This window comes from Spodoptera frugiperda, chromosome 3, assembly GCF_023101765.2.
Source record: "Spodoptera frugiperda isolate SF20-4 chromosome 3, AGI-APGP_CSIRO_Sfru_2.0, whole genome shotgun sequence".
Taxonomy (NCBI): domain Eukaryota; kingdom Metazoa; phylum Arthropoda; class Insecta; order Lepidoptera; family Noctuidae; genus Spodoptera; species Spodoptera frugiperda.
In genome coordinates this window covers 6,065,297-6,092,117 of record NC_064214.1, presented here as the reverse complement: position 1 = coordinate 6,092,117, position 26,821 = coordinate 6,065,297, and the positions used below count along the sequence as shown (strand labels likewise).

Genomic DNA, 26,821 nt, shown 5'->3' with positions numbered 1-26,821 from the left:
CGATGGCGGCGCATTAATTTTTTGCAAAAGACACATTCACTTGCACTCCAGTAATCGTCCGGTGACGTCTGGTGACTGGTCTCGATAAAATGACCAAATGACCACATTTCCACGTCTACATTGTCATGTAATTACTTTTAATTGTGAGTTTAGCGGATAGCTACTGTATAATGTCGGTTTAATTTTAATTAGGTTGCGTTAATTAATTTTATGTAATTTTTTTAGGGGATATCATCAAGTGCCTTCTCCCGCCTTGGGTAAGGCGAGAGCCAGTGTCATACTTTTACTGATTAAAAACACCCCGTTCCTACTACTGCTTCGGACACTCGATAACCCTTAAGGTCGTCCGCATTTTCTGTAGTCTGGAGTGAGGGTTTCCGCAACCGCTAGAGTAGTGTAAAGTCTATTGAAGTATAAAATATTCCATCTAACATATGAGACAACTTTTGATCGCTAAAAGCATCAAGCGACCCACTACCGCCATCTTTTGAGCGCAAATCGAAAACTTTGAATTATAATATACAGTGTTATGGCTTACATACCAATTTCCTAATAACTGTCGAAAAGTGGATTTATAACTTTTTTTTCAGTCGGAGGAGTAACCAGGTGATATAAAATAAAAAACCAAGTCGTGTGCGTACATAAGTCGTTCATTTTATGTGTCCATATTGGCGAGGATTCACGTTGCCAATCACGTGTGTAAACAAAGTATTGCCTAATATACCAACCAGCCTTTATTGCCATTATGCGGTTTCAATACTAACGCTATCTCTTCTGAAGTGGGTGAAGAATGAGGAAGTGATAAATTGATAGTTTACTTCAATTATATAATTTAATCTGTATAATTTGACAAACAGTGTATCATGTCCTGAAAAGGGCTACCTTACCTTCCGGTAAGATGAACTGTAGAATCTACTAGGCCCAATTACCCCCAATCTTCCCAATCCCCGATTCTCTTACAACCCCTAAATTCTTTACCCCCAAAAGGCCAGCAACGCACTTGTACTGCCTCTGTTGTTTCGGGTGTCCATGGGCACGATTCGACTGCTCGTTTACCGGCTTATACCATAAAAAATGTAATGATTAATTTATCACTAAGATTACTCTAGGGCACTATCAATTTACACAGCTTTTAAACTATGATTGATTGTATTTTTTTACAGTTCTAATCCTAAGAATAAGATATGTTACGTTACTTTTACTAAATGTCTAAAATTGAAACCACCGTGATTATATGGTACCTAGAATTGGTGGCCTCTGCCTAGATCTAAAAACAAGTACTTTTTCCCTAGTCAAAATACATAAATAGTGAACAACAATTTGCAAGGCACGTATGCGCGTCATAACTGGCGTTGTGTATAGAAACTGTGTGTAGAAAATATTTGTGATGCGCCTCATCACTCTAGGGGAAAACACTTTCCTACTTGACCGCAGAATCCTTCTGGTGTAGTGGTGCAAGTTATAAGCGGACTATCTTTTTATTTTGTACCTACATATCATGACTAACTAACGCACTCAGAAAATTTAATGGTTACTTAAACCAGTCCTTAGCAATTGTTTTCAAACAAAATCGTTACTAGGATATTACTTTAATAATCACTCCGAATCTTTTTTATAATGGTCCCCAATCATTCATTGATTTCTTACCCGAGACGGGAGAGTGTCGAACCATTACTGACAAAGACATTCCTACTCGAAACGGAGTAATTTTCCTTCGAAACGGAGCCCCGGCAATCCGCTACCGCTAGGTCGTTCGGTTAGCTCCGGAAACTTTACCCTGACGCCCCTAATGATACACCAATAATAGACCAATAAAGATAAAATTATTGTAACACTTAAAAAGACAAATCTCCGTTCACCTCTCTCTTAGACCACATCTACATTTGCGTAATTCACACGGAAGCTAGACACGTGTGACTGACATAATGATTAGCGTGTGCGTTACATAGCCAAACACTGCATCGATATTTGAGTCATTGTAATCGATCTGTTCATCTTGTATTCATTTTATCTAAGTACCATCATGCCTGCAGCATCGCCTGCTTAGAATTTAGGATATTAGTTCAATGGTCAAACCACAATGACGTATGATGCCGAAAAATAGATGGAGCTACTGAAATAATTTGTTGCTACATAAAGCCTCGTCCCTTCTAGGAACATTTGTCGAGCGACATGCGTCTGGGGAGACATCGTTGCGATGCCGGTCGACATCGCCGCGACATTGTTGAAACTGTTCCTTGTCGCACAGTCAGTCGCGGCGATGTCGTCCGAGGTCGCCCAACATCGTCGGACATCACCCGATGTCTCTGACGACACAAACATGTCGCTCGACAAATGTTTCTAGTGGGGACGAGGCTTAATAAATAAGATTTTATTGTGTCACACTTGCTGCTCTTTAGTTCGAACGATAAAACGATGGATAAAAAATTTGTTATGGTTAGTACTAGATCTTTTTTAAATATGCCACAATTAATAAACATTAAAGTCTTGATTTTGCAATTTGTTGTTGCAGTCATGACCTTAAGTAAAAAACCAGTTGGTAAAAAATCAAGGCCTTGAGCCTATAATTAATCTGATAACGAATGTTAAATATACAAAATGATGTAACATTTAAACTATTGCTTCTTAGAACAGTTTTTTTATTTTAATACAACAGCCTTCTATTTAAAAAAACATTTATTTAAAATTAAAATAAAAAACACTTCACCTTCTGTAGTATCGCGCCTCCCAATCCTCATCTCCTGTTATCCTCACAAGTCGTTTGGTCTCTTCCCACATATTCCTAGACAACACCGTATCATTTGCAAACCAAGAACTGTAGAACTCATGGCAATCTCTAAAATGTTTTCCACTTTCACGTTCAAACTTTGGATCCACAGCCAGAAACACAGCCATAGTCGCAACTCTTGGTAGTGGTCTTCCAAACTTCAACAACGCAGCGTTGAGCACGTTCCTTATAAACGCATTGTCAAAGTTCCTGAAGAACTCTGACTTCCCTAGTCCAGGGTCCATGCTGTACACACTCACTCCACTACCTCTGATCCTCTTCTCCATTTCCACCGTAAACAGTACATCAGCTAACTTCGCATTGCAATAGTATCCGAAATTGGAGTACTGTCCTACATCGTTCCAATGTTCCAGATCTATAGTTCCTAAAATCAGTGCTAATGAGGAGACGTTGACCACTCGACTTGGTGCTGATATCCTCAGGAGTGGAAACAGCAGGAACGTCAGCAGAAATGATCCGAAGTAGTTAATCTGCATCATCAGCTGTAGACCGTCTTCTGTCAGTCTGTCATCTAAGCCAATAGCTCCGATATTGTTGATGAGGATGTCCAGTCGGGGTTCTGTCCTTAATGTTGTATCCGCGAAGTTTCTGACTGATTTCAGGGACTCAAAGTCCATCTGCCTGGTGACGACATTCCGGTTTCCAGAATCCTGAATGATAGCATTTCTTGCATCTGCCAGTTTGCTTGGGTTTCGGCTTGCGATGATGACTTTGGCGCCTCTTCTGGCTAAGTTCTTCGCTATTTCTAGGCCGGTTCCAGCAGTTGCTCCTGTGACCAGTGCCACCTTCCCATCAAGTCGGACGTTGGTTTCACAATCCGTAAAATCATCCTTTACAGACATTGGTACGTGACTGCTTGGTCAGGAAGTTTTGTTACTACTAAGCAATACAGGTTGCAAGGCAGCTAGTCAACGAGGTCGGCCGACCTCAAGGTTCTCATAACTGCGGCTCAACACTGTTATAATGTATGAACACGTTATAGAAGGAATTTGTTTAGAAATGTATCAAGATCTCTGACAACTTATCGTGTTACTATTTTGCGTAACAGTTAGAGGGTGTTACCGTATGTTCATATTACAAGGTAACAATATATTATGTATCTATGTACGCACAAAAGAATAATAAGAATAATTTGTAACCATGACCTTTGTTGTATAGTAGGTTGTTAATACTGGCATATTTGGGTGTTTTGCCACACTTTGCTACATTTTGAAAACATAACAAGCAGATGAGTCAAGACAAAACATTACAGAAGAATTATAAATAAAACACAAATTTTCTTGGAATAAAAGTCTAAAAGAAGTCTAGAACAGCAATGTAGGCAAAATTAACATTGAGCAGGTAATCAGTAATCATTACCATTTGTTGATCTTGACCTTCCGTTTAGCTCGAGGTCTTAGACATACTAGTTCTATGTATGATGTGTCCACATCTGCTTAATAACATTGAAGAGTTTTACATACTTATTAACATTAAGTGAACAACCTTGTGAGTCGGAAGTCACTTGGTCCTGAGTTCGCCAAAAAAATCTTTTAACATCATCGTCGTCGTCATCTTGTTGATTTTTAACGTTATCAGACTGACAAACTTGTTAGTTTGTTAATCGTTCCTCTTGTCTCGAATTTCTCGATCTCCAATAGGATAGAAACGTTTGTTGACAATAAAGAAATAAATAATACACAACACACAAGCCATAATTTGTGATGACTTTAATGAGCCTCGTTAATATAAATGTTTATTTATCTTGGTTATCAAAAGGGTCTACTTCCATGGACTTTTGATGTGAATAAAATGTAATAAAACATATTATGTTTACATGCAATGAGAAATTAACATCAATTTGAGTTTTGTATTCACATATGTTTGAAGAACTGCAGTGTTAATGCAGAATTGCAGATGGAAATAAAATATTTGGACAATCGTTTAATTATCGCTTTGTCTCCAGACAACCTGACATACTTTTATATGAAATAACTACTGAAAATTGTGTAGCCTAGTGTTACTAGTGTATCATTGCAATGTTTGTTACTGATGAAATAGATGATGGATAATGCATCAGTGTTGTAAATTTTTTGTTCCTAATTTTAGGTCAGAAGAAGTACGACATACTTCTTCTTATTTATAATTCCTATTTAACGACAACACAATATTGCATTACAACGCACCATGTATTGCTATTGAAATTTAATAAGGCGCAGTATTTTTTTCATATTAAGTGCTATCTGCTCGTGAGGCATTTGCGAGTTCTATTTATCTTGTGTTCAAATCAAACCGGAGGCTAGTAGAAAAATACTTGTAATACTTATAAAGAATGTACAAAATACTATGTTCATTGATCAATGTGGATATATGGAATGTAATAAAAAAAAGTTGCGGTAGATGTAAATAATTTTCAAACGCCAGTTCGATGAGAAGCCGCGATTATACAGAACAAGACATGTTGCTATCATTTAACTTGTAGGCGCTTAATTGCTCCAAGTGTGATCAACTCACGTATCCTAATCGTATCGTAATCCTTATTTTTCTAACCAGCCGACAATTACTATAGATTCGATAAGTTAATAATTAGGTAAAAATGACTATTAAAATTTTATTTTCTTAAAACTATGTTTAGACGGCTGGTATTATTCTACCTGCGGCAGGTGCCGCAGCTGCCGTTAAGTTTACCACACTCTTAATAGTACAACTTTCAAATATTTTTTCAAGTTATTACCGGCATTACCATGCTGTACAATTCGTCTTGGTTTGAAAGCCTTTCTTCCAAACTTTATGATTATAACTGAAAACATCACTATTATCATATCACGTAATGGCTAATTCAGTCCTTCTGATTGCCTTAATTTTAATTTCAGGAACCAATTGGTGAGTTGTGACCAAATTAAGAGCACTGACTTCAGTGCCTGGGTCGAAGACAGTAGCTTTGGAATAAAATTATAATGATCAGATAAATAATAGTCTGAATCTGAGGTGTCTCTCCTACTCCACAGGGCAAGAAAAGTTAATTAAAGATTTTTCAACCTCACAAAAAATCCTCATACTTGAGAAGCGGACACCTTAACTTGCAGTACCATTAGTACGAACGTACCCTTTGCACGAAATCGAAACGAGAAAGCGTTCGGCGCTCTGATTGGCTGGCGCGAATTAACTAACCAATTAGAACGCCGAACGGCCTTCAGGTACAGGGCACCATAACATCAAAACAAAATTACCTAAGTGATATTTATCTATGATACGGAGGACTAAAAGTAGACAACACGTAGTCTAAACAAAGTCTTTGTCACGCACAAGTTTAGACATAATTGGATATTAATTTATTATAATAAAAAAACAAAAACCAGTTAAAGAAGATAAATACGAGCCTAAAATAGGAACTAAGATTATACCTATTAATAGATACACAGATGAGAAAAACAAGTCTTTTATGATTTCCTGGTAGGTATAATGTAATTTACGCGTGATTACTAATGTTTTGCGTATTAATGTTATTTAACAAAACTATGAATGTAGTATTATTTAAAGTTGTTACAATAATATTTAGTTTTGATTCTGATAGCAATATCAGAATCAGAGAAGATGCAAATCTTAGACTAGAGAAAACTCAATTTCAGTTAGTGCGTTCACATATTCTATACTTTTCATTACACTCATTGTACAATGACCCGGAAAAACAAACAGAAATATAATTAATGCACATACATATAGCCTGTATTAAATGTTAAAAAAAAAAATTAAAATTCAAGAGGCGTTTGATTACAATGATTAAAACATGTCACTAACTGCCGTACTCCGAGACATTTAACGATTACTTGAACTATTCTTTAGTATTGATTTTGTTCCCAAAACAATTGCTAAGGACTAGATTAAGTAATCATTAAATGATTCTGAGTGTGGCAGTAAATACAATACCTACGTATTGAATGGTTGAATGTCCGAAAGGCTACTAGTGTCCTATCCTATACTTACTTATTAGTTTACACAATACATGCTTAAATTAAACACAATCACTTAAACACTATCACTGGCTTCCCAGTCTTCATCCTTGGTTATCTTCACAGCTTTCTTCGACTCGTCCCACAAACGTTTCGTCAACTGATGGTCATTCACCAACCAATGATTCTTGAACTGATTACAGAATTTGTACAAATTCCCACTAACACCTTCCATCTCTGGCGCAGCCGCTAAATAAGCTATCTCATGACCAACATCTTCCTTCCTCTGTCCAATTATGTTTATAAAAAATTTGGAAACATGTTGCACAAGCCCTGGAATATTCGCCAATATACTCGTGTCTCGTACCACAAATGGATCATAAGCATTAGCAGTCACTCCTGTATCCTGCAACCGTCTGTCCAGCTCCGCAGTGAACAAATCAACTGCCAATTTAGAACTCCCTAATGCTGTTATTATATCATATCGTCCAATGTCATTCCAGTGATCAAAATTTATTTCACCAAGATACATTGCTCCTCCAATACCGTTCACGATCCTACTCGGCGCTGATGCTTTCAACTTAGGCAGCAATAGAAACGTAAGTAGGAAAGCCCCGAAGTAATTTACTTGCATTGTAAGATTCAAGTCATCAGCCGTGAGTCGGTCTGGAAGTGCCACAGCTCCTGCATTGTTTATCAGCACATTTATTTGATCTTCAGCATTCAGTTCACTCGCTAAATTCCTCACTGATTGAAGGGATCCCAAGTCCACAGTTTTGTATGCAACATTGTGATTACCGGTTGCTTCTATGATTTGGTCTTGAGCTGCTTTTAGTTTGGTTTCGTTTCTGCTCGCGATGATGACTCTGGCTCCACGATTTGCTAGATCTTTAGCAGCTTCGAAGCCCATCCCTGAGCTTCCACCAGTCACCACAACCACTTTGCCATTTAATTTAGCCGTAGTATCACACGTCATGGTCAGAACATTACACACTGAAGTTGATAAACAAACTAAAGCATAAGAGGAAAAATACAGTAACACACGTGCGTCAGCCTACATTTTAATATTATTTTTAATTCAAAGTGTAGGGTCCTGAATAACAACGAGATCTCGATTGATTTCCGCATTCGCTACGATGCGATTATAAAAACGTCGTACTTTAATATTTTAATAATATACCTACGTCATACGGAGTGCTTCAGAATCTAAGTTTTTACAAAAACATCATTATTGCAATAAAAAGTCATGTTTCATCGCCATTCAATGTAACTATACCAGTAGGTATTAATAATTTTAATTCTTCTTTTGGTTAGGTTTTTTCGTGAAATTGTCACTCGATATGAGTTTCCGTAGTTAACCAAAAACCAGATTTCACGAAAGTGACGTAATAAAAGCATTTCTTGTTTTAAAGAGATTGCATTTACTTATTGGTGCAACTTTTACGAAGTTAAATACCACAATACGATTAACTCGTTCAGGGCAACACGTAGGTAGGTAACTGACTTACATTACTTATGAACCACGAAGCACAATTGTTTTGAATTATAGGAAACATAGATTTACAAAAAAAAAAAAAAAAAAATACGTTCTTTGTCACAAATCAAAAAAAAATCTGGTACATTTAAAAACCTACCAATGCCTTTGGAAATTTCACGAACTATTACAAACGATCAGGCATTGCAATCACCAACTCCAACCAATTCAGGATAAATATAAATAACTAATTAGTCGGTAGTCATAGAATCACCTAAGAAGGCTAATTTTTCTTAGGAGATTAATAAAATGCTGCATGCGCCACTGCATCGAACGCTACATAGCATTCTGAGCTCTAAGCACAGAATTCAGCATTCCTTTTATTATTAGAAATCTTTCAGGGAGTAGACACATAATATTTGTATTATAACTTTCGTGAAACATACCTACTAATTTAGTTATTATCTTTTTAGGCTTACTAGGCTATTTCCAAGCCATTCTAGTGTATGCAGTTTACATGCAGAATGCTTCTCATGAATATGAATGAGTTTATAGAATGGAAATCTTTTTATCCCAAGTTTCTTCTGACCTTTGAAATTATATAGGTAATTATTTTATAATTGATTATTTACGAGTAAACATTCGTTTATTATAGGAACGTAAAAAAAACGGTTATTTATGTTGATTTAATGCGTTTAATAATGACTATTAGGTAGGTATGTTTGTGGGACCATCAAGGTTTTTCTTATGGTGGAAACTGTATTAAGTAAACAATGCTTGGTTATATTAATAAACAATTATGTTTGCTCTTAAAGTTACTTCATAACGACATTAAACTATGATATTATAAAATACATCTACAATTGAAATTTTGACATTTTGTTTTTTTGACATTTTCAATTTTGTTTTTTTTTACATAAATACATCTTAGATAGAGCGTTCACAAATATTTATTTTATATCCGTATTAAAATAACCCGGAACACAAAAGGAACTTAAAAAAAAAACACATAATTGTGACTCGTGCAGGAATTGATCCTGCGATACCGTTTACTCAACCACTGCGCTGACCATGAAGTGAATTCAACATGGTATTGACCTGTGGTTATTTATATAGTGTAAATACTGTTGGTATATCTGTCCTCAAAGACACCACTTTAGTTTCACCATTTCAAAAATATGATGACCAGAGAAATGGTCGCACAACTCGTACATATTCAACAGAGGAAGCAAGTTGCCTGCTGCCAGTGCAGTGGTTGCATTTCAAAGTTATAAGTTGTGATGCACAAGTCACTACAAGGCTATTCTACAAACTATAAAAATAAACCTAAACCGTTTTGGAAAATACCATCACCACTTAGATAATAATGGTTACACATTTTTAAATTGAACACAATCACTTAGACACTGTCATAAGCTTCCCAGTCTTCATACTTGTTTATCTTCACAGCTTTCTTCGACTCTTCCCACAAACGTTTCCTCAACTTCCGATCATTCACCAAATAATGATTTTTGATCTTCTGACAGAATTTATACAAATTTCCACTAACACCTTCCAACTCTGGAGCAGCCGCTAAATAAGCTATTTCACGACCAGCATCTTCCCTACTGTGTCCAATGGTGCTAATAAACAATACGGAAAACTTCTTAATAATTCCTGAAAGATTTTCAAGGATATCGGTGTCTCGTACCAAAAATGGATCATAAACATTAGCAGTTACTGCATCATACTTTAACTTTCTAGCTAGTTCTTCATTGAACACATTAATAGCCAACTCAGAAGATCCCAGTCCAGTTAAAATATCATATCTTCCAACGTCGTTCCAGTGATCTAAATTTACTTCACCGAAATACATTGCTGCTCCAACACCGTTTAGGATTCGACTCGGAGCTGACGCTTTCAACTTAGGCAGCAATAGGAACGTAAGTAAGAAAGTTCCAAAGTAATTTACTTGCATGTTGAGATTCAAGCCATCTGGTGTCAATCTGTCTGGAAGTCCTACTGATCCCGCATTGTTTATCAGCACATTTATTTGATCTTCAGCATTCAATTCACTCGCTAAATTCCTCACTGATTGAAGGGATCCCAAGTCCACAGTTTTGTATGCAACATTGTGATTACCGGTTGCTTCTATGATTTCGTGTTGGGCAGCTCTCAGTTTGGTTTCGTTTCTGCTCGCGATGATGACTCTAGCTCCACGATTTGCTAAATTTTTAGCAGCTGCGAAGCCCATCCCTGAGCTTCCACCAGTCACCACGACCACTTTGCCATTTAATTTAGCCTTCGTATCACACGTCATGGTCAGAACGTCGCACGCTGAAGTCGATAATCAAACTAAAGCATGAGAAGAAAATACAGAATCTTACCTGCCTGTGTCAGTCAAGATTTTAATTTTATTTTTAATTCATGGTCCTGCATAACAATGAGTTCTCGATTGATTTACGCATTGTCGACGGTGATTAAAACAAAGTCGATCTTTGATATTACACGCGTCAGACCGAGTGATTAAGTATTGAATTATTTGCATTAACATCATGATAATATTATGCTAATAGCTTTATGAGTTTTAATAAATTCTTATTGCTAAATGTTTGATTGCCTCGTGTATCACATTTTTTACAGTAGCTACATTGTCACTTGATGCGAGTTTTTGTAGTAAACCAAAAACTAGATCCTACTTGTTTTTAAAAGGCTGCATTTGCATTAATAAAAGTTAATGACTGCCGATCAACTTTTATAGAAGTTGAATATCGTAGTGCGCTTCATTTTATTTTTGAACCTTCCAACTGGTTTACATATCTCCCTAAAGGTTGGCAAAAACAATAAAAATAAAACTAGGTAAGTACTAATAAATTTAAGGTACAAAAGGTATACCAGTTACTTGTCCGGTTTGGTATATCATGGTCAAGATCGATACGAAGTAGGTTACAAACCTTTACAAAGCACACAGAACAAAGAATTTTCTGCACTAAATGTCACAATACAAAAAGATTTTTCTGGAACCGTTAAACATTCTACTAATGACTTTGGATGTTTTTCAACTGATTACCATCACTGATGGTCTAAAAAAGGGTTTGAGCTTCAATTACAAAGGCATAACGAGATCAAACCAGTGGCTAATGGCTATATCATTGATGTCCTCATTAGTAAATTTCAGTAGCTATTATCGCTAAACGATCACCCATCGCAATCACCAAACCCAGGACCTTTACATCAGTTTTAATATTATAAATGAAAGTTTAGCACAAGTCCAGTGATACGGAATCTTCAAAGACTAATATGAATAACATTAATAAATATTTGACTCGTATATTTTTGATTGTGTACATTATATTAATGCTAGTGTTTGGTTATTGGGCGTCCGTAAGTAATATTTCTTTTATCTCTTTTATTTCTTGTTATTTATGATCTATTACGAAACAGTATCTCTTAATGACATCTTCCTGAACGAAAAGACCCTAAAATAATAGAAAATATTATACATCATTTTTGCTCTCATTGAGCCAACCCACATTGAGCAACCCTGGTGATTAATGTTCAAACCTTCACCGCAGGAGTTGAGGCCTTTGGTCAGCAGTGGCCATTATAGACTGTTGATGTGATATGTTGCTCTCATTTATCTCAGGGCAAAGATAATGGAATGAAAATTATTTTATCTTTTGCTTCTTATTCATCATAGTTATCTATACATGTTTAAAATAAAGCTTTATTTACCATTGTTTCATTGAGATTGGTAATATTCATACTACTCCACAGGATGCCTATCGTCAAGAACGAGCTAAGCTTAAATATGCCAACCCAAAGTACATAAAGGATCCAGTAGTATTCACTGGCAGAAGAAACCGAAACTCTCCGTACCAGACCAATATGAGTTGCACTATTTTGGTACCTTTTGGAAATAATGTTAGCGTGAGTAGAAACTTTTTAACGTTTTGGTTCCTAAAATAATGGAAAATTGGGCATTAAATACATGCTCATTTTAAATTAATTATACAGGGTTACAGCTAGGTATAGTTGACCTAAATCATTTAGAAAATGATAGTTTTCATCATTCCTGTTTCAAACTAAATTGAGACACAAAACACAAAGAGACGGCAGTTGATATACCATTTTGTAATAAATATAAATAAATTTTAAAAGCCGATAATTTGAGACCAGTTAAGTTTGGGATACGGCTTTCTTTAGTCAAATACGTCAGGAATTATTGATGTCGACTTAAGCTATAACCTTGTATATGGCTTAAGTTCCTTTGTGTGAGCAAACTTATTGATCCGCTATTTTATATTTCGCGTGACGATACTTTAACGCAGTGGTAGGCTATTAGACAAGCCTGATCAAAGACCAGACAAGAGCTCATTATTAGCTAATCTCAGATAGAACGGATTAATTATTCATCAATACAAATTGTTCGAACATTCTAGATAGGCATCATAGGTCATCGGAATCCTGTCACGGCCTTCGCTGTTCCATATGACCTACCTCTAATAGCAGTTGATATTTGCAGATGCAATTACTGATGTCAATTGAAAAAATAACTAGATGTAAATACTGCAAAACATATATTTATTACGAACATAAATTGGTTTGCATTTTACATCTAATTTCTAATTTACCTATTTAAGAAAATAAAGATTTATACACAACAAATGATTTACTTGTACCCGACTTGAGTGATACCACTGCCTCGCATAAAACCGACGTGAAGCAATGCTTGCGTTGTGTTTCGTTATATGAGTGAGGTTACCAGAGACCCAATTACTCACCCCAATCTTCCAAATTCCTGATTTCCGAACAACCCTTAAATTCCTAACCCCCAAAAGGCCGGCAATGCAATTGTAACGCCTCTAGTGTTTCGGGTGTGCATGGGCGGCGATTGCTTACCATCAGGTGATGCGTCTGAACGTTTACCAGCTTATACCACAAAACAAAAAACAATTATCCTTATTTCAGTTCGCGACCACATTTACCATGGTATCTGGTGGAGATTTCCGACTGGTGACCAAAGCCTGTGACTGCAGTAAATCCAAGTGGATCCACGACTTCATGCAATCCTATACAAACCTGACACTTAAAAAGTGCCCCTATCCTCCTGTGAGTAAATAAATATGATATAAGACAATAGGTAATAAAAGAGGTTGGGAATAATTTAACCTAAGTCTTTCCTCTTGTCTGTAGTCTGTATCTACAAACAATTGATAGTGCGTCTTCAGCTTGTTTTACTTCATTACACTTTTGGTATCAGCAACTAGCTATACAACGCCATGCCTTTTATCCCCGAAGAGGTAGGCAGAGGTGCACATTACGGTACGTAATGCCGCTATAAAATGTACACCCACTTTTCACCATTTTTTGTTATAAGTCCCATATAATAGGGTGTTAGCCTATTGCCATATACTGGGCACAATTCCAGACTTCGTGCTGCTACTGAGAAATTTTAGAAAAACCGAAATAAGCTCAGTAATACAAATAAGCTCTTTGCCATGTACTTTGCCCGACCTGGGAATCGAACCCGAAACCCTCGTTACACGCGACTACTCGACCAACGAGGCAGTCAGACATAACGATCTACTGTCATTATTTTATGTTTAAATGTTCTTCTTTATCTTTCAAAAGTACTTTTCCAATGTTTTTGATTGAAATGCCCTCAATACCTCTAACACATTAAATATTTGCAGGGAAGATACGCGTATTACAACATAGAACTACCGCCGAAGAACATTCCTCTACCAATAGTACAAGGTGACTACTGGATCAAGTTCGAGTTCTTTGTAACTGATACCAAGGAACCTATTGTGGAGGTCGACTCATTATTGCACTATGATCCAACAGCTAATGCTAAAAGATCGAAAGGGAAGAAGGGTTAAACAATAAATTATTTATATTATCTTTTATTGTGTTGTTTTAATATGTGTATGTAAGTAAATTGTTTTGGTTGAGGACGTTTTAATCAGCTAGGTAACAATTCCTAAGCGGCAACACACTTGTAACACCTCCGGTATTTCGGGTGTCCATGGGCGGTTGCGATTGCTTACCATCAGGTGATACGTCTGCTCGTTTACCGACTTATACCATAAAAAGTAAACGTTCGGTAAGTCTTGTATTAGAGATAAAAAAAATGTTCTTATATCCACAATTTTCGTATTAGTTATAAATATCAGGTTTAAAGAATAGCACACAAATGAGCAAGGCAAATTGAGTATTCTCAGTAGCCTCAACTTGCAATAATACAACAAGCTACTTAGTCAATGAAGGAACGAAGAATTTAGCTATAATGGTATTGTCAAATACCAAAATCACGCTATCAAGCATGCAGAATCAAGAAAAGCTAAAAATGATGATTCATCATCATCTTTAGATTCATAGACTGTGCACAAATACTAAATGGTGTAGACAGATTTATTATCATAAACAAACTCAGTCTACCGAAAAATTTTATAAAACGAGGCATATCATTATATTGTTATAATAAAACTACAATAAAAACTTATCTGTTATGTCAATCAAAGGGATATTAAACCGGCATCACCATTGACTTTATCAATTTTATTTGGACAGTGAAACCGACAAGCATGAAGTGGATTGTCATATTTGGGATTATATTATCTACTACTGTTACATTTTCTGCTGTAAGTATCCTCAAAATCCTATTTATGATTTAAAAAGCTAACCCGGTGAACTATTATCAGTATCTATATATCCCATTTCACCACCACTGACTTTCACTGTTTTCCTGCTTTTCTCTTGAATTTTTCCAGAATTTTCAATAAACATATATTGCTATAAACCATGGAGCCTAAGACCTTTCCAACGAAGGCCAAACTGTCAGGAAGGAAAACCCGACTTATTTTTATATTATAGAAGATAATATATTTTCTAACTTCGTTTAAACTCGTTCCAGTCCGATGCAAAAGAAAAGACGCCAATAAAACAAGAAGCAGCAAAATTTATTAAATGTAATGAAAAATATGTGTCAGAATGCTATGCAATTACTAAACGGGTAAAAAGAGGAGAACCTTATAGAACCAACTGTTCAATAGTCAATAAGCATGCATGGGGCAATAATGTGACGGTTAGTATTATAATGTAGTATCTTAGTACACTAAGAAGCCTTTGACAAGATGGACTTTATATGAATACTGTTTTAGTAAGAAATTAATAACAAATAAAAAAAATATAAAGCTATTTTATACTGTTTAGATAATAATATTAATTCATCCAGTGTAAGAAATATAGTATGTGGTCATCCTTGATATGTTTCCACTATGGAGTTCCTCAAGGCACAGTACTGGGTCATTTGCTATTACAGTTATTTATTGTATGTCAATGTTTTTCAGATGAGAGGAGAAATATTCATTGATGGAGTAGCAATTGAAGTAATAAGAGGCCAAGTTTGCGACCTCACGAAAATTGATTGGGTGTATAATTTTACGATGACTTATTCTAACCTTCGCGACTGTCCTTATAAACCGGTGAGATATTAAGAAATATATTCATAGAAAACATAGTTTTTATTACTCTCATAATAACTATCGTGAGACATGCGAAATTAACTAAAAATCACGGTTTACTCACGCAAATTAATAGAAAAAAAGTTCTACTAGTTTCGAGTCACAGAGGGACTCTTCATCATGAGCAGCGTGCGCAGACGGTACTCTACTAATTGATTAACAGCAAAAAAACTGTTACGATTGCATTGAGTCAAAATATAAAGAAATAGAAATGGTGTGAATAAAATGTCTTTCATGATTAATCATATTTCATTTTCATTTTCAGGGATATTACGCATTTTTCAACATAGAACTCCCACCAAAGAATATGCCTCAGAGGATTTTGAACTTGGTCAAAGGACAATTTAATACAAAAATATATTATTCAATTACAAAAACTGGTGAGACTATCATAGAAATCAGTGTGACGTTACGGATGTAGATTATAGTGAATTATAATTTAAATTAAATATTATTGCGTCTTGTGTAAATGCTTATTTATTTCAGTTTAGTTCTAGTTAATTAATATGTTACGTGTGGTGACGACAGAGTAAGTTCGTAAGAGTTAGGAGGAGACTGGTAGAGCAGTATTCTGATAAATCTAAATCTTTTAGGGCCGGTGCACACTGCCGGCATGGCACGGTGTGTCATAGGATTTTAACACTAATTAAGTCATTTTGAATCTTATCGCGCCATGCCGTGTCACATGGTACCCATCATAGCAAACTCAAATTCACCTGAAAAGTTTTGATATTATGGCAAATAAAACCCCTCGTATGAAGTGTCCTCTTCGCATCTCCGCCCAAAGTACAACAGTGGTTTATCACCACTATCAAAACAGGAGTTGGAAAGAAATAATACAATCATGATCCTATGATTTGTAAAGCATTTATTTGTTACCACCATACCGTATAAGATCAGCGGCTCGCTCAGCCATAGCCACAATCACGGAGTTTGGGTACAAGGAGATTGGCGACGGTAGAACACTTGCATCCATTACTCGTAGACCTGATATTGATTTTACTCTGAAAGCAAATTATAGGAAAATAAGCTTTATTACTTTTTTATGGTATAAGCTGGTAAACTAGCAGACGGATCACTTGATGGTTAGCAATTCGCCCATGGACACCCAAAACACCAGAGGCGTTACAAGTACGTTGTCGGCCTTATCTATGGGGGTTTGGAAAGGTTGTTGGGGAATCGGGGATTGGGAAGTTGGGGTAATTGGCCTCCAGTAACCTCACACAACGAAAAATAACGCAAGCATGGTTTCACGTCGATTTTCTGAGAGGTCGGGGTATCACTCGCTTGAGCCGGCCCATTCGTGCCGAAGCATGATTCTTTATAGTGAGACCCTTACGCTATATCCTTTACAAATAGTCTTAACTTCAGCCAGGCTTTAACTACTCACCGTAACTCCTCATCCACGACTCTTCCACCAGCACATGTTCCTCCAGCATGATGTCCAGTCACCGCCACCTCTCTGATGATGCACTCCAAGTAGGCGTCTGGAGGACTCGGTACAGGCTTCGGTTTGGGCTTCTGTTCTTTTACTTGTGATTGTTTTTTACTGCCACTGGAAGTGAATTTAGATTAAATAGATTATTACGTAGCGTCTGTTATTTTTTCTAAAGATTTAAGTGAAAGCAGAAATGACCAATTGGCTTAGCATGAGTTTGTTTTACGTTTAAGGAGATCGAAACGGCGCTCTGATTGGTTGGTTCATTCCCACCGACCGAAGCAAACTCGTACTAAGGTTACAGATTGCCCAATATTTTTCGGAATATAATAAAGTTATGTGAACGAGTAAGACTGAACTGTTTTAAAGTACTTACAATTTCCTCCTTCTTAATACGGGTCCTCTTTGTAGTCTTCGACTTTTTCCTCCTTCTCAATACGGGTCCTCCACAAGGACAAACATCGTTCAGGTCGAGGCCAGTGTATCCGTGCTCCGATTTCTTGAAATGGTTTAGTAGACACTAATTCCTCTGCTCTTCGTATTGCTGAAAGAATTAAAAAAGAATAACCTTTAATTTTCCCTATTAGCTACACAAACAAATTACGGTATTAATTGTGTCCTATTTCATAAATAAAGATATACCTATTATAGTTAAATTCAATAGCAATGAGGTAGGTTTTATCACCTCTGAAAATGACAAAACGAGGTACAATAAAGCAATCAGATTGATATAATTAACAACGACAGACAGATTTTTATTTTATTTCTAAGACCAAACTCCAAGAAAATCTTATTTCCAATATCAGCACTTGCCTTTAACCATACACTTGACATCGAAGTACTGCTCCAAGTAGTTAGGGTCTACCACAGGGGGCATGGAGGTGGTGGAGTCAGCGAGAGTGACGGTGCCTCTACTCCTGGGCTGCACGCAGGTCGACAGGAACATGAACCCTTCCTTGTTCGTGTTGTTGTAGAATGGGAAGGTGTCGCGAAATACCTGGAAACCAGTTTTTAAACTGACAAATTCACTAACACTATCTACAGTTTCTACTCTAGTAAACTCATAGACATATAAATAAACATGGTAAATATTCCGTCTCAAGTTCTAATGATACCATTTAGCTCTGAGAAGACGTAAGTTTTTCAGACCGATCTCTTTCTTTTGTCAGTAATGTTCAAAGTTGTAATTGGATAAGTAGGTACGGTAAGTACTTGATTTGACAGTTTAAGTGACGAGGTACTTAAGACTTAGATATATGAATAAAGCCATACAAAAGAAGGTTTGTGAATAATACGAAAAAAATTGACGATATATTGACTCGACCATGAAATCTCTAGGTTATTTACTGATGACAGAGTAGTCCACTCAAGCAACAAGAGTCTTACTTTGTCAACTTGCTTATTAAACACGGATGGTAACTCACTTGAGGCTTGTAATTAGATAGATCTCTCAGTAATCTTTCGCTAGCTGTGCCCATTGAAAACAGCATCACTGCTGAACTGTTCTGGTACTCCACTCCCGACAGAGGAGGAAATGATAAAGGTCCTGGAAATAATATAAAATGAAATTACATGTTACGGGAAAGCTTCTTTCCCAGTTCCATAATTTGTGAATTTCTTATACGAGTATATCGTGGTAGCCCGGAGGTTAAAGATGCCCGCTACTTTTTTTTTCTGTACGTTCTAAGATTGTCTAGACACCACTGACAAACGGTGAAGTAAAACATCGTAAGGAAACCTGGGCTTATAATTTCTTTAATTTCTAACGCATTGAGCAAACGTGGTGATTAATGCTCAATGCTCAAACCTTCTCCAAGTGAGAAGAGGTCTTTGGTCAGCAGTAGCTCATTTATAGGCTGTTGATTAATTGTAATGTGAGTTTCTTACCAGTGTTCTTCCAGAAGTACTCGAAGGCAGCAGTGAACGTGAATACTTTGGACAGAGTGACACTGATCGGCCTCTGTATGCTGACGTACAGCGGCATGTTCATGTGGTCGTGGAAGTTCCTGCCCACCTCCTTGTTCGGAAGTACCAACTTTATTTTTAACCTGAAAACATATATATTGGTTCTAGAAAGCGTGTCTTATTCAATTGTAGTCACGTCGGATGACGCGAAAGAAGTAGGTATACAAGGATCGTAGATGCTAGGTGGTGGTCCATAGTTTTTACCTTTTTCTATGGGTTAAATGCTTGGTTCACCGTTCAAGGGACAAATAAAAATCAACCAATCTATTGTAGGACTGTGGGCTTTCTCGACAAAAGAAGGCTTTGCTATAACATCTGTGTTTGACTAGGAACAAGGTGATGAGCAGGGGATAGCGACCTATGTAAGTTAGTGTTGATCTTAGTGTCTAATCTGCCATAATTACACGACACTCTTTGTCGTGAGCCGAGAACTAACCTTCGCAACAATTCAGGTGGTCCGATACCAGACAACATCAACAGCTGCGGAGACTTTATAGCGCCGGCTGCCACGATGATCTCCTTGTTCACGAATATATTGTCCAGCTCGCGGTGGTTTTGGAGAATGTATAGTGATGATGCTGTCATGTTGATGAAGCGAATCTGGAAGAAATTTAATTTAGTAGTAGGTGATGGTGGCCAGAGAGGTTTTAGTGAAGTAAAAAATTCACACTCTAGTCTTTTTCCTCAAAAAGCTAGAGACCTTTCGAAAGTTTCTCCCCGTCTATCGTAACTAAAAAACGATGATGGATAGGCTGCTAGCAAGAAGTTTCGATGTAGCCCTTTTGAAAACGTCATGAACTTAACCCAAGCCTTCGAAACCTCTGTCACATGACTTGAGACACGTAAGTATTTATTTGCTAGGTCGAGGTATTACTTTGGCCGAGTCGGCTTATTCGGTGCCAAGGCATCGTTCTCCCAGATTTAGGTACTATGTGAATTGGATAGTAAAGTTCAGGAAAAACTTACCGAGACCGCCTGTGTTCTCAACAATACGTGAAGGTTCTTTCTTCCCAAAGCTGGCTTTAAATAAGCGTTCAGTGTGGAATGTCGAGCGCCATCTTTGATAGTCGCTGTTGGTCTTCTGAAGATGTTCTTCGTCGAGTGCATGGAAGCCAGTCTGAAGGTATTCATCAGCTCGTTGTCATCGTCTATTTGTTTCAATTTCATCGGCACCTGAGGAATTTGTTAGCAGGTAGATTTAATGTTCCGAAGTTTTTTTTCATGGTATAAGCACCGGCTTATAGCATGAAAATAAACGAGCAGACGGTTCACTTGATGGTAAGCAATCGCCGCCTTTGTACATAGGCATAGGATTTTTATACATTTACTTACAAATGGTTTAATTGGTTTAAACTTTAAGAATCGCATATTGAATCACCTATTATTTTTTAATAGTAGTGAACTCAAAGTATTGCGTTCTTCTTTATCGTCCAGAAGGTCTCTTACCTTAGCCGCAGGACAGTCTCCGTCTATCGCACAATGTCCAGAATCAAATTCACTCCTCACAGTTCCAAAAGCCTTGATGAAATACGGTTTCAAATCTTTAAAGGTCCATCCTTTGAAGCCGAGTTGTGCCCATCTGCCATAGTCCCCGGGAAGACCAGTGCCGTGGAGTAAGAAGTTGATCTGACCTGAACCGCCGAGGCCTTTACCACGTGGAATAAATTGGGACTGGAATATTAAGTTTAGTCTTTATTATAAAAGGAGAAAAGTCGAAAATCCATTGCAGAAAGACAGACTAGTGTAGGTTTATGCACTGGTATCTGCCCCTTCCTAGAACTATCCTCTCTCCATGCTTAGGATTGTTTTATGGTAGTGGATAACTGGTTGCCCTGCTGCTACTGTGTACTGCACCAACCATGCAAAACCATTGTTGTTGTTGGATATCATTAAGTCCAAATAAAGCCGTAAGCAAGTAATAAAGGACAATCTGTTTCAAACTTTCATCATTAGGTATCTATACTGATGGTGCACCTACCACTTACGCAGATAGGCATGTACTTAATTATTTTTTTAGTTACCTGCCCCCAAAGTCCGAAAGACGAATACTTCTGCGGCTTAGTCCTCACAGACCAGTCGTCAGGTCCTTGCTGTGCGGCTGTGGGAGTCAGTGGGATCTTGGTGAAGTAACCCATGTGGTCGCCGGCTTCCACCAGCAGCACCTTGGTGTTTGGGTCCTCGCTGAGACGGGAGGCGAGCACGCAACCCGCTGTGCCAGCTCCGACTGTCAAAAATAATGGGGACATCGAATATCCATGGTCGAACATGTTACTGGGCAATAGCTGGGAATGGCAGACAACTTTTGCGCTGTTTTAACGAGAATAAGGCTCAAGTCGCGAGCTGCTCGCAAGTAATTAGAATTAGTAATTGAACTTTTAGATTTTTCTTTTACAATACATAACGTCTATAAGAATTTGGATACCATGCTAATTTAAGTCATATTCTATCGATATTCAATCTCTTAGTACAAAAAATTCTTACTCACCAATAATATAATCATATCTCTTCTGGGGTTTGATAATTATACTTGTATACACATTCACATATTTTTGATACACTATATATGATACACAAGCTACTAAAAGTCCAAATAGATAGGAGTACAAAGCCATAATTCAATAAAATAATACTCCTTTCAAAAATCTTATAGCAATGATTTTCAATAAGACATTTTTGCACTTTAAAGACGATTAGGCGTTAACAGCACTATATTATTAACACTTATTAATTAGACAATAAAGAATCGCGTAGAAATGAAGGGATTTCAAAGAGGGAAGTCCGATAGTTCCGTAGTTTGATTTCTGTAATGTTATTTAATTCTTACGTTGCCTGGTTTAATTGAATTAGATAGGGGTGGTCAACCTTTTCGAGTCAACGACATCTGATTCTGTTTATAAATGGGTAGGTCACAACGCCTAGGATATTTTACAAGTGTAAATAATAATTGTATTTCTGTACATAATGTAGGTAGGATGCAAAAACGTTTTAGCATCCTACCTACATGATGCAGTCAGCAGTGGCAACTAACTTCTGAAGACCTTCATGAAGCAAGTAACAAAAGAACAGATTTTAACATACGTTAATTCAAATCACATTATCTACCTCACACCGCCGCGCCGCCAGTTAGCTCAAGATATAAAATATTTTTTTTTGCACGGGAATGAGAAATCTTCGTAAGAATGTCCGATAACAAAAATCTTAAGTTTTTAGTGCTGAGTAGATTGAAGTACAAAATGTTGAGACTACCTGGCCACTAAGAGGATTAGTCTGCGATACCCACAATACGGCGGGGAATCGATACATCTTTTATGTTACGACATACAACATGTCATGTTAATGACCGCTGCGGCTTGGATGAAAATATGGGTCATAAAATCTAGTACTATTTGTAGCAAATCTATCTTTTCAAAAGCTAAGTAATATTTAGTAGGTAAGTACCCATCTATGAGCTGCGGACTGCCTAGCAGATTACCGGGACTCAGGCTCGAAAAGCAGGAGGGGTAGCTTTTAGTCAGTAAGTCTCTCCCTCTCGCCTCACCAAGGCGGGAGAAGTCATTGGATAATTTACCTCCCTCAAAAAAAAGTTACCTATCTATGTCAACCCCAACGGGACAAAAGTTTGAGCTTGTGTAAGTATGTAATATTTGTAAAGGTATTTACATAAATAAAATAATAGAGACAATAAAAATGAAATAAAATACATTGATAGCTTAAAATGTAATTTATTTACAAAGTAATAACCATTTGATTACTACATCTTTTTACTTAGTAACTTTTAAGTAGGTTACAAAGTAAAAAGAAACTTAAAACTAACTTATACTAATGAATAACACAAGAAATTTTCAGTTTCAAACTAAAAATAAAGAAACGAAATACGGATGTTCATTTTATTCATATGAAAACTACACATATGAAATTAAACATATAGTACTTATTAAGTTAACCTAGAGCATACTCACCTGTACAACAAGTGAAATAAATGTAGTATCAAACTGTCATATAATATTAGTAGAAGTCATACATGTGTATGAATTAATAAATAAGTCATATCATTTCACACTATTCATATTCATAACTGAATGAAATAATTAATGAAAAATTTGTTATGTTAAGCAATTGTCACTTTTATAATAAACAAATACCACGTAACATGTACAGACCGTATTCATAATTGAAACGAATTTGCACAAAATAAATCAGTCAATCAGGTTAAACACTTTTAACAACAGTGATTTTTTCTAAAATCTAAAATTAAAAAAAAGATTCCTGCTAGAATTTGTGTAACTCGAAACTTGTTTTAAGACTTCAATGTTGTATTACAATAATTATTACTACAGTTCAATATCTCCACCGTCTTCCACCATCTCTCCGGTCGCGGGTACCATGACAGGTGCCTCGATGACTTGTTTGCGGCCCTTAGCGTCAACTACCTCAATGGTTTCAGGTTCAATGTCCATCTCTGTTTCTTCTTCAAGTTGTCTCTGTTTCAGGCCAGCTGCTGGTGATCTGAAAATAAGAAAAATATTTTAAGATTAATATTATATTGTTATCAATGTTGTGGAACTCTGTTATTAACCCTTTAAGTGCTGAATTAAATATAAATTTATTGCCCCTAAGTCTCTAGTCTTTAGTGCCCCTAGTCTATGGACTAGGGGACTAAAATTTAGGGCTAGAAATTGAAATAAGAAATATTTACACTAAGTAAGGAGGAGCAATATTGTGTAACGAAAGTGTTAGGCTTAAGATGTTTACTTTAACTGTCATCATGTCATCATTAAAACTGTAGTTTCAGTAATAGTGAGATGAAAATACTGATACATGTAACTTAGAAATAAGCTGTTGGGTCCTAATAAATAAATAAATAAAAGAGTCATCTTTTATAGAATCAAAGGCCGATGATTAATTTGGCTGCATTAGTTTTGTTAAAGATTAGTTATCAGTTAGGTATGTGTTGAGGCTATAGGCCAATATCAATGTGCAATGTTTGTAAAAATACCATAAAGGTACAACAGGCCACACCAAAATATCTATGGGCCTATCAGTTTCACCATGAAAAACAAAAACAATAATAATCCATAGATTAACTAAATTACCTACAAGACTGAAACATATTATGTGTCACTGTATTGCACTTCTTGACTTAGAATTACACAACTAATGCAAATGTTTTGAAACATGTTGCCAAAACAAAACTATTATACTCTTTCTATGTGTAATTATTTAATTTTAGGTTAGTTTTAGTTTATATCTATAAATGTCTTAAACCATTATAAAATTGATGGATAAATGGAAAGTAATGGGCCTATATATTAAAAAAATTTGACATATATTGTGGTAATATCTTATGAGGCTACAACACTATTTTACTATGTAAAATGGAGATATTTCATCTAAAATGAATGTTAACCCAAAAATATACAATAGAAAACATCAGAAAATAGTTTAGAGAACTGTAAAATAAATATATAAAACTTACTTGATAAGTGAGATATCCCGTTGAACTTCTCTGACATCTCGCTGCCATTCCACTTCTCGGCCCTTCCTTAGCCGCTGCATAATGTGGTTGTTACTTCTCCTTTGCCTAATCTCCTCAACCTTCTTCATGGCTTCAATAGTCTTAGCCCATAATTCTCTTCTGTACTTGACGGGGGTGTTTCTACGTTTCTCGAATTCGAAAGATGGGTCGATAGCCAAGTCCTTGCCAGCGGTCTTACGGTAGGCTTTAGTCCATTTAGTTTTACGTGGGTTCTTCTTCTTCTTGAATGCAGCATGGCATTTTGATCGGCAGAATCTAAAAATCTAAAGGCGTATAGGTTAGTGGCGCAATTTGTGAAATTACGTGAAATATTTGTGGGAGATATAATATTATTTTGGCTTACCTTGCAATCATTTCTGACGAATTGGATTCCGTGTCCAGGATAAATCCTGGACGAGCAAAAATAACATGTTTCTATACGCATTTTCGCACGTGCTGCTTTATTTGGTAGCAGTCACAGAAAGGTACGTAATGGCAAACGTCACTTTAGTGTCACAATCTGACACATCGGAATGTTGCTAGTTCTTGAAAATTATTTTTTTGATCGTAGATTTCGGTGAATTATTTCAATTTAATAAAGTTATTAAATTGTTTTAATTTAATTTAGTTTATAATTAATTACGTTTTTAATTTTTCGTATGATATTTAATAATATCTAAAACGTATTATTACTAAGTTTCGATACTAGATGTCGCTGTTATACCTATAAAGTTTTACTACTATTACCCGCTAGATGTCGCTCATAATAAAACAAAAATATGAACGCAAAGATATTGCTTTTCAACGCTAGATGGCATTATACGTGGGATAAAAGTGTTATTTTTGTTAATTAGGGTAACTTTTCCATCAATCATGCCATTTATTTATAAATTATATATTTTTTTATGTGGAGATCCACGTAAACGAATGGGATGACAACGACCGAAGTGATGCCACAGTCTCACAGAAAACCATCGCGAAACAACGTTGCGCGATCTTTATCTACTAAGCGTGGAGATTGGGAAACCCTCTACCCTCTGATATAGTGTCATACCTAGGAAGTGTGTGTGTGTCACTCCTCTGATACAGTGTCATAGATAGGAAAGCCGTTGTTTCTTACCTAGGATATTTCTTGTCTAGCTATCTTTAGGAACATAATTTATGCGCTGAATGAAATAAATTATGTAAAAAAATAACAAGTAAATGAATCACCCTTCAAGTAACAATAGATGCCCTGCGAAGTATGACCTGCTGTACAATCCAGACGTTATTAAAACAGTTTGTGATGCTAATGATGGCGGCCGGTGGTCCCTGCATGCAGGCCACGTCTCTTAATGAGATGAGCGTCGTGCACAGATTCACCATCGCCTCATTACCATCATTACCAAATCATCATTCCCAATTTACACACGATCTGAATTTTTATAACGCGAATTAGTTTAGGTAAATTCTAATGTGCCATTATGTTTTATGTGTATTTAATTTACTTTTTATTGGGTACGTGCGTTCTGTGTGCTTTGTTGAGTCATACAAGAAGGATATTCTGGGTGGTACCATGTCTAATGGTGTCGTAAATTGGAAAAAGTACGTGTTTGCTGCCCACAAATGGTTGTGTATTTTAGAGGTTTTATAGGAGTGTCTAAATACCTATAAGGTCTTTGTATGAAGTAGGTAAATCGTAGATAAATGTCTTATTTTTTTGGCGATTTCTATGCCAGAGTTTCTATGATCCCCTTTAAATACTTAATTTACATTTATAACTGGACAGATCGGAAGCTGATCTCCGGATCTTTCTTTCATATTATCATATCGGCCTCAAGACATTACTACCTACTCTCAGATTGGTCGATTGGAAGCTGCCTGCATTGATACACGACCGATACACGATAAATAAGTAGGCACTGGTTAACTTAAACTTAAATTTTATTACAAAGATCTTTGAGTTGGATAGTAAGTTGCTGATTGTGACAATATTTTTTTTAAGTCTACACGCTTATTTCTGTAAGTCTACATCCACAATTTGTTATAACTAAGACAGTTTTTTAAATGGTTTAGTCAAACCAGTAGGTACTGGAAATTCCATATACGGTGTTTCGTTCATTGATGTAGTTATTGGTTGCCCTGAAGGTAGACGCCGTCGGGGGGACATATTTCAAAGGCAGGAATGCGGGAGGCCATTCATCCAATTCCCACAAGTGCAGCTA

The 26,821-nt window shown here is 36.5% G+C and overlaps 7 protein-coding genes across 7 annotated transcripts; 2 read left to right on the top strand and 5 right to left on the bottom strand.

The window, feature by feature from the left end:
- Nucleotides 1–2,604: 2,604 nt before the first annotated feature.
- On the bottom strand, nucleotides 2,605–3,899 carry LOC118274079 (retinol dehydrogenase 12-like). The gene has a single exon (XM_035591436.2). The coding sequence runs from the start codon at nucleotides 3,628–3,630 to the stop codon at nucleotides 2,704–2,706; it is 927 nt and encodes a 308-aa protein (XP_035447329.2). The 5' UTR covers nucleotides 3,631–3,899; the 3' UTR covers nucleotides 2,605–2,703.
- A 2,306-nt stretch (nucleotides 3,900–6,205) lies between these two features.
- LOC118274246 (retinol dehydrogenase 13) lies at nucleotides 6,206–7,850 on the bottom strand. The gene has a single exon (XM_035591680.2). It carries the CDS (start codon nucleotides 7,691–7,693, stop codon nucleotides 6,794–6,796), a length of 900 nt encoding a protein of 299 aa, XP_035447573.2. The 5' UTR covers nucleotides 7,694–7,850; the 3' UTR covers nucleotides 6,206–6,793.
- A 1,690-nt stretch (nucleotides 7,851–9,540) lies between these two features.
- On the bottom strand, nucleotides 9,541–10,537 carry LOC118274286 (retinol dehydrogenase 13-like). The gene has a single exon (XM_035591749.2). The coding sequence runs from the start codon at nucleotides 10,488–10,490 to the stop codon at nucleotides 9,591–9,593; it is 900 nt and encodes a 299-aa protein (XP_035447642.2). The 5' UTR covers nucleotides 10,491–10,537; the 3' UTR covers nucleotides 9,541–9,590.
- A 330-nt stretch (nucleotides 10,538–10,867) lies between these two features.
- On the top strand, nucleotides 10,868–14,078 carry LOC118274236 (uncharacterized). Its single transcript, XM_035591666.2, has 4 exons — nucleotides 10,868–11,554; nucleotides 11,948–12,100; nucleotides 13,142–13,282; nucleotides 13,867–14,078. The coding sequence occupies exons 1-4, from the start codon at nucleotides 11,471–11,473 to the stop codon at nucleotides 14,053–14,055; spliced, it is 567 nt and encodes a 188-aa protein (XP_035447559.2). The 5' UTR covers nucleotides 10,868–11,470; the 3' UTR covers nucleotides 14,056–14,078.
- Nucleotides 14,079–14,619: 541 nt separating this feature from the next.
- LOC118274353 (uncharacterized) lies at nucleotides 14,620–16,134 on the top strand. Its single transcript, XM_035591822.2, has 4 exons — nucleotides 14,620–14,817; nucleotides 15,090–15,260; nucleotides 15,526–15,660; nucleotides 15,965–16,134. Exons 1-4 carry the CDS (start codon nucleotides 14,761–14,763, stop codon nucleotides 16,118–16,120), a joined length of 519 nt encoding a protein of 172 aa, XP_035447715.2. The 5' UTR covers nucleotides 14,620–14,760; the 3' UTR covers nucleotides 16,121–16,134.
- Nucleotides 16,135–16,550: 416 nt separating this feature from the next.
- LOC118274078 (neither inactivation nor afterpotential protein G) lies at nucleotides 16,551–21,997 on the bottom strand. Its single transcript, XM_050705447.1, has 11 exons — nucleotides 21,588–21,997; nucleotides 21,124–21,326; nucleotides 20,549–20,773; nucleotides 20,069–20,275; nucleotides 19,539–19,702; nucleotides 19,025–19,185; nucleotides 18,562–18,683; nucleotides 17,951–18,134; nucleotides 17,534–17,681; nucleotides 17,090–17,248; nucleotides 16,551–16,703 (listed from the first exon to the last, which is right to left on the bottom strand). The coding sequence occupies exons 1-11, from the start codon at nucleotides 21,712–21,714 to the stop codon at nucleotides 16,568–16,570; spliced, it is 1,836 nt and encodes a 611-aa protein (XP_050561404.1). The 5' UTR covers nucleotides 21,715–21,997; the 3' UTR covers nucleotides 16,551–16,567.
- An 811-nt stretch (nucleotides 21,998–22,808) lies between these two features.
- On the bottom strand, nucleotides 22,809–25,145 carry LOC118273987 (probable ribosome biogenesis protein RLP24). The gene is made up of 3 exons (XM_035591294.2): nucleotides 24,982–25,145; nucleotides 24,579–24,901; nucleotides 22,809–23,608 (listed from the first exon to the last, which is right to left on the bottom strand). The coding sequence occupies exons 1-3, from the start codon at nucleotides 25,060–25,062 to the stop codon at nucleotides 23,434–23,436; spliced, it is 579 nt and encodes a 192-aa protein (XP_035447187.1). The 5' UTR covers nucleotides 25,063–25,145; the 3' UTR covers nucleotides 22,809–23,433.
- Between the last annotated feature and the right edge of the window lie 1,676 nt (nucleotides 25,146–26,821).